The sequence below is a fragment of the Notothenia coriiceps genome, unplaced genomic scaffold (genome assembly GCF_000735185.1).
Source record: "Notothenia coriiceps isolate Sejong01 unplaced genomic scaffold, NC01 NC01_scaffold00036514, whole genome shotgun sequence".
Lineage (NCBI taxonomy): Eukaryota > Metazoa > Chordata > Actinopteri > Perciformes > Nototheniidae > Notothenia > Notothenia coriiceps.
The window spans coordinates 140,512-155,868 of NW_011369215.1; the positions used below are offsets into that span (position 1 = coordinate 140,512).

Genomic DNA, 15,357 nt, shown 5'->3' on the forward strand with positions numbered 1-15,357 from the left:
TTGAAATGTCATGCTGATGAATTGTCCCTGAGAATAAAGTGAAAATGAAGTGGAAACCTTTAGTATTAGTCCCAGACATCAGGGGGGGAGGGAAATGGATAGAGGAAGATATTCATTTTCTGGAAATAAAAGTTTAATACCAATTTGGAAAAATGTGGGTATACTGAAAGTTTCACATTATTTCCAAAATGTTATTTAAAATCTTACTCCTTATCTTCTGCCCTTAGGCCTTTCCCTATTACAATATACTATATACCACAGATATCAGAAAAAGTTATAGGGATAAGGGAAAGTTATTGTGATGTAAAAGCTATATAAGTTTTGCTAAGTAGAAGTGCGAAGAAATGTGCGTATCCTGATATTCGGATCTGCTCAGAAAATGTGTCATGAACATTGAGAAAGTAGTTAGACCAGGGGAGTCAAACTCAATTTCATCGCGGACCACATCAGCATTATGGCTGCACTCAAAGGGCCGGTTGAAACTTTAAGACTATATAAAAATACATATATAAATATATCATAATAAAATAATGTATTATATTGCATTATTTTCCTCTGCATTGGATTATTATCGGATAGGGAGCAGAAGTCTAGGTACTGTAGGGAAAATAATTGCAAGTCTCTTCAGTGAGAATGTCAAAAAATGATTTAAAAAGAAAAGCCAAATTCTGGAAAAAAAGTAAAAATCCCCAAAAATAAGTGAAATTGGAAAAAAAATAAGGGATATTTTGAAAAAAATAAGTGCATTTTTTTTTTTTTTTACAGTGACATTTTGAAAGGAAAGTAACATTTACAAAAACAAATTCTAAGAAAAAAAGAATATTTAGAAGAAAAAAAGTCAAATTCTGAGGAAAAAAAGTCAAATTTGAGATGCATTGTGGGACATGTAGTTTATGGGCAACGTGCTTCTGTAAATCGGCATGTAACCGTATAATAAACGTATTGTTCTTTGCAAGCTCTTGTGGGGCCACATAAAATGAAGTCACGGGCCGGATTTGGCCCCCGGGCCTTGAGTTTGACACCCCTGAGTTAGACCATTTGATTTGACTGATTTAGCTCCTGAACACTTTCCCACTGCGCCCCAGAGAGAACACTGACTTCCTTGAAGATTGTTTTGTTGCCAGGCAACATAAGACCAAGGTCTTGGCTGGTTGGAATTACACAGGAAAATATGTTTAACTAGCAGGAAGTCATTTGTTGAGATATTGCTCACAGTTCACCTTTATCTTTGTACAAACCCATAAACATCCTAATATTAACCCCGGATTAGCCATTTTTTCATGCCTGTATGTTTGCAACAAAGTAATTGTTTGATGAAATGACCAAAAAGAAAGAAATGTGACTCGCCTGTTTAAGTGTGACACTGTTAATCTGCATCACAGTCAAATCAAATATTATAAATTATAAAATAATATAATAAAATACAACATATGTTCAGGGAGTTGGAGTTGCTTTAATGAGTTGCTGTAATGTATTAGAGCCAAAACCAGAAATGTTTACACTCTTAGCTAGATGTAACAATACAAAAAATTTTTCATTATTATTATTATTTCATTCTTAAATAAGAAATAAATGAAGGATCAATTCCTTTGTAGTAAGAGATGCATCACATGAGGACTGTGTATATTTTTTAGTGTGTTAACTACTTATTTTTTGATGCAGACAAGCATAAAATATACATACAACAAAAAATAATATTATCTCTATAGCAAATCTAAGAGTTCGTTTTTCATAAATGATTCAATTTAAAAAGGCAAAAACTGCCAAGGCAAAGACTCCTTCATGATTTAGGCCAAGTTTGGGGAAAAACACTGGCAGACACTGGCGACCTGAGACTTTAAAATAATATATGGATACAATTATTAAGCACTTAGCTCAGGAGCTACATCACAGGGTGGCTGACAGGTAATGACTGAATGTGATTCTAACCACAGGCGGACGATAAAGAGGTGATGGAGAGTCGAGTGAACATGGAAGGGGCAGTGGGCTCCATCTATCCTGTAGGCTGTTCACTAAGAAACATCATGGGCAGTTGATTCTCTGTCTGTTACTTTAAATGAAAATAAGGAGCCCCTCCCCACACCCCTCTGAGAGAGATTTGGTTCAAAAGAACACAATGGTGCCCTAGGAGGAGATTCGGGTGATAAGGGGGGGGGGGAGTTTCCTTGGTTGGTGATTGGCTAACAGTTACACAAGCCAACACATCGTTATGACATCATAAAGTGGCCAAAATCTGATCAGCTCATTTTCAGGCGGGTTTTTATATAAATGGATCAGGACAAAAAGAGAGAGAGTCTTTGTTCCTGAAACTTTCAGAGTCTCTTTACACAGAGGGGACACATGTTGATGTAGAAGAGACATGAAAAAGTGGAATTTGCATAACAGGTGACCTTTAATACTCGTAGTAATCATAGCTCCAAATAAAACTCCTGCACCAAATACCGAATGTGACAAACAAACAAACGTACCCGTATTTATCAGCCAGCTCCTTGGCCTGTTTCTCCTGAACCTCCCGCTGGTCCGCCAGGTCCGCCTTGTTTCCTATCAACACGATATCTGGATTCTCACAGTACGCATTGGCCTGTAGCTGGCCTGGAAACAATACAAACAAACAACATTAAACAACACTTGTATAAAAGGGAAAACAGATAGTTCCGCTTAATGCTGGTTTATTTTATGCTTTCTTCATATGTCCTTCATCAGGCTTCCTTTCATCCATGACCAAATATAACTAAAACTTTTCTGACCCCTGAAGAGTTATGACCTCTAGTGGCACGAAAGAGTAATGTTAAAGTTTTGAAATTGATTGTGTTACAAGTAAAGACAATATGAGACACATACTCATCCAGTTTCTGACATTGAGGAAACTCTGCTGGCTGGTGAGATCAAACATCAGCAGGAAGCCCATGGCGTCCCTGAAGAACGCCGTCGTCAGGCTGCGGAATCTGTAAGAGACGTATAGCGAATCAAACAAAGGACATGGCAGCTAAGATTTGAAGTCAGAGCTGAAATGCCTAAAAGGTGCAGTTTCTCCAACAATGCTATAGGCCAACTCAGACAAATGTGACTGTGTGAAGAGACCACAACATTTCAGAATAGAGTTTTGTTGTGTGTATGTTATTTTGGGCTCGGTGAATATGCCCTTCACTTCAATGCAACATCTCAGTAAAAGCAGATCCAGTTTTGACAAAGGTAATAAATCTCATTGCTGAAATTCGAGCCTGTCTCATCACACTATCATTGTGTGTGTGCCTCCTTGTATGCACACACACACCATATGTCAATCATGTGTGTGGTCTTTAATTGCCACTGGCCTCGATTTGTTTAATCTGTTTATAAAGGCCTGATGACTCATCATTGCAGGATGACTCACTGTCAGTTACATAATCCTAACTTTATTTCTTCAGAGAACAAATTCTTATTTTCATAAACGGATCTTTTGACGGAGCACCCAGTCATTATTCACCCTTTGTGACCAGTTTGTCAGACTGGAACCGCCCTGATGTCGGCTGCTTGATCCTGATTGTTTACGTGTCAAATATTTGCTCAGTAGTAAGCCATATTTACATATTAGTTATTATCGCTGGTGGTGTCACACCCAGAAGCATAAATTACCAACTGCTGTTGATACAAACGGAAGCACTCAATATCTACCATTTGTGCATTTTAATTAATAAAATACATATTATGCTCATTTCCGGGTTTATATTTTTATATATACATGGGGGTGTGTGTGGGAAAGAAACTCCCTCTCGACAAAAACCTATATAACACATTACAGGAAATTAAAAAAAAACCTAAAAATTGATAGGGCTTCTTTAAGTCAATCAAAGTTAAAGCATTACAGCTACCATCTCTGTGATTGGATGATAAGATTTGCTCGTTAATAGATGTTAAAATCTTGTATTGTTGTAGATAGAACCAGAGTTAGTGTTTCTCTCCTATAGTAAATATTGGGGAAATTACCCTCACAGACCAAACAGTTTTTTCGTATAAGGCTGTAAACATGTTTATTTCTGATGTAAGGTCATTTGGGTTATCATGGGGGTCTATGGAGTTGCTCTAGTGGCCAACATTACTGCTACGAAACTGAGAAAAAAAGGAATCGTAACCCAATGGGTTATTATATCCTTCATTAAGCCATTGGGCACATGATTAGATGTCCCTCTTGGACACAGTGAACTCTGGACATATCTATTCTTTTTAGAAGAAGATTATTTACCATGTGTATTGCAAGAAAGGACAGCATAGACATGGTTGACTATCAATGCTGTGTGTATATATATANGTACAATTGTGGCGGAAAAGGCCAAGGGAGCAGCGGAGTCTCAAGTACCCTAAAGGGTATCCCTAATAACGCTTTATCGACCTTATTCCAGACAACAACTGTCGTGTTTAAATTCTCTGCCTAGTGCGCGACAAAACAAGATGCTGTCAATTTTGATGTAGTCGTCAACAAAGTAGTGACCACTCAACAGAATCTCAAATCGGGACAGACTTTTTATGCTACCAACAACTTCCGGTTCACCGACTTATCCTCGACGTCTTACGAACAGCTCCTCGCAACGTGCAGACAGCTGTGCTGTGCAATTCGTGAGGCGTCGAATATCAAACAAACGGGACAAGTAGCGAACTTTCCGTTCATGGTCCCACGGATAACGTTTGACAAATTGCTTGTTCGGAAGTTGAACAATTTGAAATAAAACTTAGAACATGAAGAAAATGTATACGCTGCACGAATTCAAGCCGACCCCCGCAACTTCAGCACGCGCTGGGGGACGACCATGAGCGAGCCGACATCAGCAGAATATCGTAGTGCAATCGGACTAAAACCGAAGACCGACTAAATACTATTTTTTTTACTATTTTATGCCATCTGTACAGCCTATGAATAGGCCGACTTGTTTTGCAGCCGTAAATATGTTTGTCCAAACAAGAAAGGTGTCTTGAATAGATAAGCTGACGTCATAAAAGGTTTAGGATACCTACTAGTTAGGTAACGAAAAAAACAGCTTCCTTGAGAGCGCATCAAATTAAAGGGCCCAGACGGCATGTTTTTATGCGAGTGAGGGACCGTGCGTGAGAATATACGCGTCCCTCGCTCTTCTGTTGAGCGAATGGAACTCATCCGAGGTATGGGACCGTTACTACAGGACGGAATGACGAGTCCCGACGGAGCGTCGTACACTGATCGCCTTCCGGGTTTTAGGACTCGTCACTGCACCACTCTATTGACTCCCATGGTAGTTTCTGGAAAATCTGCTGCATTTTTGGATTTTGTCAATCATGTATCATCTGTATTATCTTTAGTTGATGAGTGGAAGACACAGGATATCACATGCTCAGGTCCAACAACCAACACCATTCTTTACAATCATATTGACCTATCCCGGCAACCCATATCTGTGCTCAGGAGGATTCTCATTCAAACTAAGTCAAAGCCTGCAGTGTCACCAGAGAGGCTTCTAGGCTCCAACATTGTGCTCCAATTACTAGGGTGGGGCTAAAACTACCACTACAATGTTATTCCATACTAGAGATTTTAAAAAGTATACAATCACATCAAAAAATATATAGTAATACGCACCATGCTGACTTAGAGTTGTGATACTCCTGTTGTGTGCTTCTTCCTCCTGTTCTCATTTGATGAAATGTATTTATTTTATAGAATATTTTTGTAATGATTTGAGCAGTTTATAGTAAAGCTGTAGTACTGTAAAAAGCATGACCAATCATTTTAGCCGGCCCGGCTAAAATAACTGGATGGCCTACCTGCCTGTCAGCCTTCCGTCTGTGCACAAACTTATCTCGTGCCCTCATTGGTCATGTGCGCGTTCGTGTGTGTTGGAGGAGGGGCTCTGTAAGGAAGTGGCAGATGTTTTCCGGTTGTGTAATTTCAAATTCTAGCGCACTCGAGCCGGTTTCTCAAACTTACCTACCCCACCTTTAAATTAGAAGGTTATTGGTTTATTACTGGTAGATTATCTGAGCTATTAGCAGAGTGAATGCGTTTAACTTCATAAAAAAATTGTGTACCTGTTCATCACCTTCTATATCTTACATTTCATTATTTTATATTGTGGGGCAAAAGGTCCATAATAGTAGGAATAATAATAATTATATAATTTTAGGCTATATGTTTTTGAGCAGGATAGTTACTGATGTTGCTGAGGACACTGATCAAGGGTCCATGTGCAGTCATATCAATCTCCAGATTTCTTTGATTTGTCGAGAGCACAACATGTTGGATTCATAATATTGTAGGTTGAACAGGAAAATAAAGAGTTTTCAAAGCTCCATACAGGGTGCGCAATGGCTGGTAATACACCTAGCAGATCAGTTTTGTTTTGCAAGAATATTTCAGTTTTATGCTAAGTAATAGTCTGTTCTCAACTCTCTGCTTCACACACTCTCCAGGTTCCAAAGCAGCAGCGGTGGAGTTTTCTAACAGGATGTATGAGCAGGGTTCCCCCGTCAGTGGCACTCCCCTTCAGTTAGCTGAGGAGCTCAAACTTGCCTTGGAGCTCCAACAAAACCAGGAGGAGAGAGACACCCTGAGAGCACAGCTGCCTGCAGGAACAGCACAACTTCTCATAGACTGGTTGCAGACTGGAACTGTGAGTACTTCACAGTGAAATACTTCAACTCAGCTTCCACATGTATAGTCTTATGTAAGATAATGTTTGCTTTGGTGTACAGCCACACCAACAAAATAATTAAAAGGTCCAGTTCTTATGCCTATATTTGTGTTTGAGCTTTGGAAGGCAGTCACAAAGGGTTTGTTAGATGTTGAACATGAAGAAATGGCTGAAGATGAGCAGCAGTCTTGACTTGTGCTCAGTTAATTATTCAGGCTGTCCAAGCTTGAGGAATTCTTTTTTTTTCTTTTGGAGCATTTAGTTTCGTCCTTTCCACTAGTTGTGTGCATGTGTGTGTGTATATATATATATATATATATATATATATATATATATATAAATCTGTAGCCACATTGGTAAACACCACTGTGAACAAGTCATTGAAACTGTAATTGGCATGATGTAAGGAAAGACAATCAACCCACCTCTCCTGCCCAGCTGTGTCCCATAGCTGAAGGTGAACCTTGAAGGTTTTCCCTGTTGTCGTCGCATTGGGATTGGCCGCTGTGTACACCTGAGGGGTCATAAAAAAAACTACTTTAGTTACATTTATCAGATACAATTAACACAAAAATGTATATAGAGAAAGTGTTTGAACACTTAGGAAGGTAGGATCTATTGCAGGCATTAGTTTGAAGAAGTAGGACCAGATATACTGGCGCATTGTTGAAGAAATAAAGTGATAGGAACTGTGTTAAACATTGAAATGGCAGCAACTACTTTCAATGCCTTTGGGTTGCAGGCAACACCAACAACATATATCACTATTACCTCTCCTGGTAATCCCAAACAGAAAACAGAGCAATCTCTCCGTCCTAGCCCTCTTACATTCAAGATGGTGGCAAAGAAAACTAAATAAATGGTGTGTCTCATAGCTCTAGGGGCTTTAACAAACTTCACTGCTTCGTTATTTGGTTTCTCAGCATGTCTGACTAACGGTGATGTATTCTGACTGTAATGATGAACTCTCGTGTGCTGCAGCTGGTTGTTGTTTCGGTGTCTCAGCATGAAGCCTCGGGCGTCATTCACACCTCTCATTCTCACAGATGAGACACTCTCTTTGAAAGCTGTGTTGATACGGATCACACTTAAAAAATTAAAGTGCTTTTAGTTCAGTTTTCCAGGTAACAACTGACTTTCAACTTGAAATTGTTGAGACGTACATCTGACAAAAGCGATTCCTCAAAAGGGAGACATGTTTGTTATTGAATCTAAGGATTGCTGGATTACGATGCCAAGGATACTGCTCCTAATACTAGGATGGGTCAAATGCAGAGAAACCATTTTGTTACATAGTACATGTAATGACAATAAAAGTGCAAACAAAAACAAAAAAAGTTTGGGCACTAATGCCACATCTGCACATTCAGGTCTAAGGAAAAAACTCCCCAATCGGATTGAAGTAGGTTGTCGACTGTTTCCATTTTTATTTTGTAATCATCTCGCGACCACCCCCCCCAATTTGGGAACCCCTGATCTACATGACCATCCGAAGCTGTGTGCACTACTTGCTGGTCGAAACTGTCAGACCTTTTAATCTGTGTTTTAATATGTCTGTTTTTAAAGCACTCGCTGGAGCAGTGACTATAAATCTCGTTGTATTCTGTACAATGACAATAAAAGCTTTTGAAATTTGAAACCAACGATTTGACTCACAGCATGGATTTTAAATGACTTTCTGTATGAATTGATCGCATTGCATCCGCTGGAACTGCGGCAACAGAAACGCAAATTAAAATGGCGGCAGCACTGATCGAGGCTTACTGTAACTGTCCAAGTCTGTTCACCTTTTTTTTAAACACAGCCAGAGCCCATACAGTGTTCTTGTTAGAGGTATTTCCTGTCTGTCTTCTGGTGTTCCCTTTACTGTTTACGTCCTGTGTGTTTTCTGCTGTAGATTTCTCTATCGTTCTAACTTCTTTCCTTCTCTTGCGGCCATTTTTCTTTCTTAACACGGTACAGTTTAGCCATCAGGAATCCAAAGTGTTGTGCCCTCAAAAAATATAACAACGAATATTCAAAAAGTATTCCACGCGCTTACTGATGGAGAAAACAAGATATGTTTTTCACAGCTGACATTCAATAAACCAGACTTTTCTCTGCGGATTGATATGACTACACATAGTCCCTTGATCCTCCTTAGCAATGGTAAGTTCTCCTTAGCAGCGAAATATAACAATCTCTATAATGTCCAAATTGACCACAAACAAAAATTATTATCACAAGTCACAGAGCAGCCAGAGGTTCTGACGGCACGGGTGGGTTGCCACATCAATTCTGACCAGCCTCTCTCTGATAGACCTTTTAACTAGTTTACAGAGAGTTAATCAACATATTGGGAGATGGTGCGTAAACACCTGGGAACACTGGAGATACTCTTAGGCTGACCGAGAGTTGACCGGTCATTAAACTGAGACTAAGTGCAGCAGCACATTCCTTAAAGGAGATAACAGACATCAGGGTTGGTGATAAACGTCAACAGGCAGACAGGTTAAATATCTAGAAGTAAAGACAGAAATATTCCCTCACAGTATGCATGGTAGGGATGCATATCGTTGACTTTTTTACGATACCGATACCACTGAACGATACCGATACTCAACCGATACATATCGTGATACTTTGAAAATGTATAATCCCACAATTACTCAAATGAAGCGCTTTACGATATAGTTAACATGTCAAATGAATATTAAATTCAATTGTAGTACTGAACAAACAATGAAAAATACATAAAAAATATGAAGAAAACCGATTATGGAATATCTTTTATAACACCCGCCATCAGGTGTGTGGCATGAATAGCACATCTTGTCAATGCAAACAGACCGTTATAGCACCGTTATAATTAATGTTAAACCTGAGATTCGACTAGAGAACAAATAAATAATAGAATAATGGTCTTCTTTCTTTTTTTTTTAAGTATCAAAACCGGATGTAATTTCAGTGCGGTATACCGTAGCCACCAGTAACCGGTATTTTGGTAATACCGGATACCGGTATGCATCCATAATGCATGGTCCTTGTTGAAATAAATACATAACACAAAGAAAAAAGAATTCAACTGAGCCATGTAAAAAGTATAGTTAAATGCAGAGCCTGAATGTCAAACCTTCTTAATTCCTCTCCATTTAAACAAAAAAAAAACTGTTCCACATTTAGCATTCAGCTTCAGCTTCCATAGAGACCCTGAGGAGGAGCCTCTGACATCACGGCACTACAGCTGTGATCCAACATGTCTGCTTCTGTTTGACTCTTGACTCCTGGACACGAGGTGTGATCTTAACACGCACACAGACCAAGTGAGGAACTCTTATCAATCCTGTGAGTCATCCGGAGCGCTGGGGTTTAAACAGCGTTGTCTGTATTTCAGAAGAACGAAGGCAGAAAAGTCAAAAAACATCTTTCCAAAGCGAGCCTCGCCCACTCTCTGATTCAAATAACTCACACTTAGACATCTCAATGTGTTCACCCTGATGACATCCCAGCTACAGAAGTCAATGTTTTCACTCGGGGACAGTTTAAAGCAGGGCTGTGCGATTATGGCAAAAATCATAATCACGATTATTTTTGGTCAATAATTGTTATCACGATTATTAAATACAATTATTCATTGACTTTGAAAACATCCATTTATTGAACTTTAAAACAAATTAAAATAATAATTTGAACAGTATCTTTTTAACTGTTGATTACCCTGAACGTATAATTCAACTGAAAACCAATAAATAAAATAAATGATACATTTATATTTAAATAAATAATATCAAAAATAATGAATACCAATAAACAAGATCAACAAATATTTTTGGAGGGCACTTCAACAACCTACTAAACATATATAAATATGATAAATAAATTAGACTAAAATAAATGTGTTGTATTGCACTGTCACAACCTAGCAAAGCAAAATAATCGTTTTTTTCGATTATGTTGTTTTCGTAATTGTGGCAGGCCAAAATCGTAATTGCGATTAAAATACGATTAATTGCACAGCCCTAGTTTAAAGTGGTATTCACAGTCGATCTTTTGAGTGTTAAAGCCTCTGCTGGCTGTTTGTTTCTTCACAGATAACAGCAGCTGTGGAAAGACTGGATTCATCTCAATTAGAGCTGATTGATCTAACATTGACTAGTTGTTACGCTGGGGAAATGACATCCATTACAGCTTTTTGAAGCAAGGAATCAACACGGCTTTTTTGCTACAGATTGACAATAGAAGATACTACTGTACATCTAGATCTGTTTAAATATGATCATAAAATAGGGTGCTACAGCCAGGAAAGGGCTATCTTCGCTTGGGATAAAGCCTCGAAACATGGGGCCTAGATCTGTCAAAAATACTGTTCATATTCTTTTATTATTCTTTGTAATGTCAGTGTTGTGTACTGCTATTCCTCACAAAATCACAATCAGTTGGAATCACAAAAATGGACTCATGCCAGTAAGACACTTTTATATTTCACTGTCAATGTGCATAAGCTATTAAAATAATTCAATTTTATTATAAGGAAAGGGTCAGTATGTTCTGTGTGTCTGATGCTCCTTGTTAACAGTATGGTCATGTATATAACTTTAATTAAGATTATGAAAAGGGCTAGACAGGATGTCAAAATACATATAAAAATAAGAATCTATATATTAAATGTAGGTGCCGGAATTTTTCTTTTTGGTTTTAATTTAGCTACTCTCATTCTTCTTTATTTAAAATATATATTTTTTAAATGTTATGATGTGTACACCTAATTATTAAACCAAAATACTGTGTTGCTTTTATTGGATGTATTAGAGTATGTTTGATACTAAATATCTTGGTTTCTGCTTCTTTAAGGTCACATTGTTCCGTCTTACATAATACACTTAAATAAAAAACATATTTTCTCTTGTCTTTATGTGCATTGCATTTGATTTTGAGGTAATCCAAAAGCAACGGAAAGTAATCAGGTTACTATTATATGTTGATACTTAGATTAAGTTACAGATTAAGTTGTTTTACAGGTAACTAGTGATTGTAAGGGAATACATCTCTTAAGTAACCCTCCCAACCCTGATGATGATTTACTTTATTTTTCCATGTGTTTGACAGCAATCATGACGTTAGAAACTCACTCCATCTTCCCCCGTTAATGTTTCCTGGGCTGGAGGTGGATCTGACTGTCTGTCGCTGTACAAGTTAATATAATGATCGTGACTCAGCTCAGCAGATGCTCAGGAGAAAAACAGCAGACCTGACCTGACCCTGTGTTTGTTCTTTCAAGTACAGCCCAAAAATATGCCTGGGAAAAGTAACTATGGTAACCCAGCATGAATATCTTGCATACTCCTGTTTTAAGTTGATTCAAACTAGAAACTTCTCAAACCTACCGGAAAGATATACACATTTCCCTGCGTTCAGTAAAGACTATCCCAGTAATATAAGATGATAGAACTCACCACTCTCTTTTCCCTGAAGTCGATGCCGACTGTGGTGATGAACTTTGGGTTGAACTTGTTGTCTGTGTATCGGTACAGGAAGGTGGTCTTCCCCACGCCGGAGTCCCCCAGGGCAAGGAGCTTTATAAGGTAGTCATAATCCCCATCAGTCATATTGATGCCCGCAATAAACCTGTGGGGAACAGACGGAGGAGATGTTAACGGACAGAGACACTCAGAAAGGCTTAGCTGAAGTTAGAATACATCCTGCGTAATGTAGGCATTCTGTGTGAGTGTGTGCATATAATGATACTAATAGGAAACATGTGAGGTTGATAGGGGGTTAACTAGCCATATGGAGATAGAAAGAAACACATACACAGTTTGATTAGGGAGGGCAGACTGTGAGTGTGTGTTGGTGTGTGTGTGTGTGTGTGTGTGTGTGTGATGTGTGTGTTGTCGGTGTGTGTGTGTGTGTGTGTGTGTGTGTGTGTGTGTGTGTGTGTGTGTGTGTGTGTCAGAGTATGGGAAAGCAGTAGAAAATGTACTAAGTTTATTAAAAGGAATACTTCACCCCCAAAATAAACGCTTGAAAAACAAACACTGCCCCATGATATTCTTAGAGCCATACCAGTAGTAAATGTTAAAAGGGTTCATCATCTGGGGAGCAGGACCATGATCAAGAAATGAATTTCAAAACATTTGATTTCCATGATTTCTTTTCACATGTTTCTATTGAGTTGTAGTCTGGGGTCTGTTTGCCTCAAAGCTAGAGGAGGTATTTTTAGAAAGAGGATCACAAGACTCTAATTCACTCAGCTGAGAGGAAGCAGATATAACACCGAGCTTTATTACAGGGATGACAGTGATTAACCAGGAGCTCTGATCTGCTCACAATAACCTCACTGTACGTCAGTACGATGAGAACCAATCACACTGTTCACCAAACAACCACACTGAAGCAAACATGGTCTTAGTTATCACGCATATAGAGAGAGAACTAGATAGTGTTGGAGGCGGGGCCGGGTGATTTTCTACGAAAGTTGCTTGGTGGCGCATGGACCTTAAAATTAGCAGAATTATGAGATTACTTTCCGTATCCATGGACCCTTAAAAAGTACATTTGTCATTAACCCTGCCTCCCAGTTATCTATAAACCACCTCTGGATTAGACTTTAAGTGCATTTTGCAACTTTAAGGAGCTTTTAAATAAAAAGGGCTATTCAGTATTGGCAAGTTGATTACTTCAAAAACAATTAGTCGCTGATATTCTGATAATTTCCAATTGAAGTCAAAGGAGGCCCAATATCATAACATGACAAACCCGGAAATGAATATTCCACAGTTTGGCCATTATGTCTGTAACGGAGGTGATCTTTGGGGCCATAGATCTCGGCCTCCGTTACGAATTGTGTAGCTTTGTTGGTGGCGAAATGTATGTAGTGTGTGCATCTGTATGTGTTTTAGGTTGTCTGTCTCTGTTTGCTGGTTTTATGTTGAAAAGGGTTCCCCTTTCCCCATGTCTGTTGCTGGTGATTGTGTGCACCTGGTGCCCTGTGTTGTCTCCCCCCCCCACCAGTGTCTAATTGCTGATTAGTGTGTGTGTGTATTTAGGCTCTGTGTCCCTGTCTGTTAGGGGCTGGTAGTGTGGTGTGAGATCCTTGTGGCTGGTGACTGTGCTCACGGGAACAGCAGGTTTGAGGCTGTGTCCTGTGCTCAAGTTTAATAAATGCCCACACCGGGTTATATTTTTGGACGTTCTGCCTCTGCCTCCTTGCTTGGTCGGGCCGCTCAACGGTCAGCTTCACAATGTCCAACTGGCTTTAAGGCTAGATCGTATTCCTATTATAAATAGCAGAATTGTATAATTGTCTAGAAGAGAAAGAAGTAAAATAGTAAATACAAGTTCACAGAGATGATAAATCAGATATTTCAGGCATATTAGAGTTAGATTTTGAACCAAAACCAACTCTCACCGAGCTACATATGTACGCAAAGCCAGTCCAAATAGACAGCTGAAGTAAAACCAAGGAATAACAGACTCCATTTCCCATAAGCTCTACCATCCGCGGCGTGAGGGATGCCTAAACAATGTAGAACTAGTGAAGCAATGGTGATATAATGAATATGGTCAAATGGTAGAAGATGCTTTTACGCTGCTAAACTTTAATGGGAGCCGTTTTGTTTTGTTTGCTAAATAAATGGTTTGATTTCATTAAAATGCATCTGGTTTAAATGTCTAATGAACATAAAGCAGACTTTAATAAAATAAAAATCAATAAATATAACAAATTCAAAACGTCACAATGATGACTTTCGCGAAAAAAGTTAATCAAGTGAATTAGGTCGTTTTTATAGACCTAATTCAATGAGCTTTCCTTCATTGGTGAGGAAGTTTTGGCACATGACAGCACTCTGATCGATGTTTCCTTTCTTTGGTTGCTCTTACACATTTAGCATAAATCAGTCATGTCTTTTATGAAGCCTCCCAACGTTGAAAGGACAGGGGTGAGACGAGCTTCAACGTTATTGATCTGTGCTCATTTGTAGAAAACTGGGAACACTACAACCAGTGGTGTGATGAGTGGTGTGATCAGTGGTGTGGTCAGTCATGATACCCCGAGGGTTAAACTGTTAACAGCAGCTCGGTCAGCTGACGCCAGAGAACAGGAGGACTCACAGTCACCCAGACAACCAACACAACAGAGAAACTCAACAAAACTGAGCAGAATAGGAGAAGATAGAAAAAAAGGGAGTTATTTCAAAAAGTGTGTTCATTTTTTTAGTGGTAAAAGATCATATTTTAAAAGATTGTTATTCAGAAATAACTCTTTCATTATCGCAATATCAACATTTACGATACGTATAGGAAGGGTTCCTCGAAGTGCGATAAATCTAAGTATATTTATATATCATATACTGTATACCTCGTCACTGTACCGTTTTTTTACGTTAATTATTTGACCGTCTATGTTACTATCTAATTGCTCTTTTTATTGAACTGTTGGTGTACAGTTTTAGTATTATGCTGCTGTGATTATTGTATATTTGTAACTGGCACGGGATAAATAAAGTCTTATCTTATCTTATATATCTGGCCAATCAGATGGAGCCCTACTGCTGTAGATGTCCCGCCTCCATGTAGAAGTCACGCTCATAGCTGAAGGGTAAAGCTGATGGACTTCAACTGAGTGTTGGTTATGACTGAAGGGAGGGGCCACCAAGGAAAATAATGGGGATGAAAAGGACGTTTTTCAAACACTTGTTTTATGTAAGTCATCAACCACCGGAGGTTTCATGACACACAT

The 15,357-nt window shown here is 38.8% G+C and overlaps 1 protein-coding gene across 1 annotated transcript in view; it reads right to left on the reverse strand.

Annotated features, from left to right (window-relative positions):
- The window catches only part of rab27b (RAB27B, member RAS oncogene family), a 69,951-nt gene that overhangs the window by 4,522 nt on the left and 50,072 nt on the right, over window positions 1-15,357 (reverse strand). The window contains exons 2-5 of the mRNA XM_010792643.1: window positions 12,071-12,242; window positions 7,064-7,152; window positions 2,842-2,945; window positions 2,469-2,592 (exon numbers count right to left, since the gene is read on the reverse strand). Coding sequence (XP_010790945.1) covers window positions 2,469-2,592; window positions 2,842-2,945; window positions 7,064-7,152; window positions 12,071-12,223 — 470 coding nt within the window. The 5' untranslated portion in view covers window positions 12,224-12,242. The remainder of the gene's footprint in view (window positions 1-2,468; window positions 2,593-2,841; window positions 2,946-7,063; window positions 7,153-12,070; window positions 12,243-15,357) is intronic.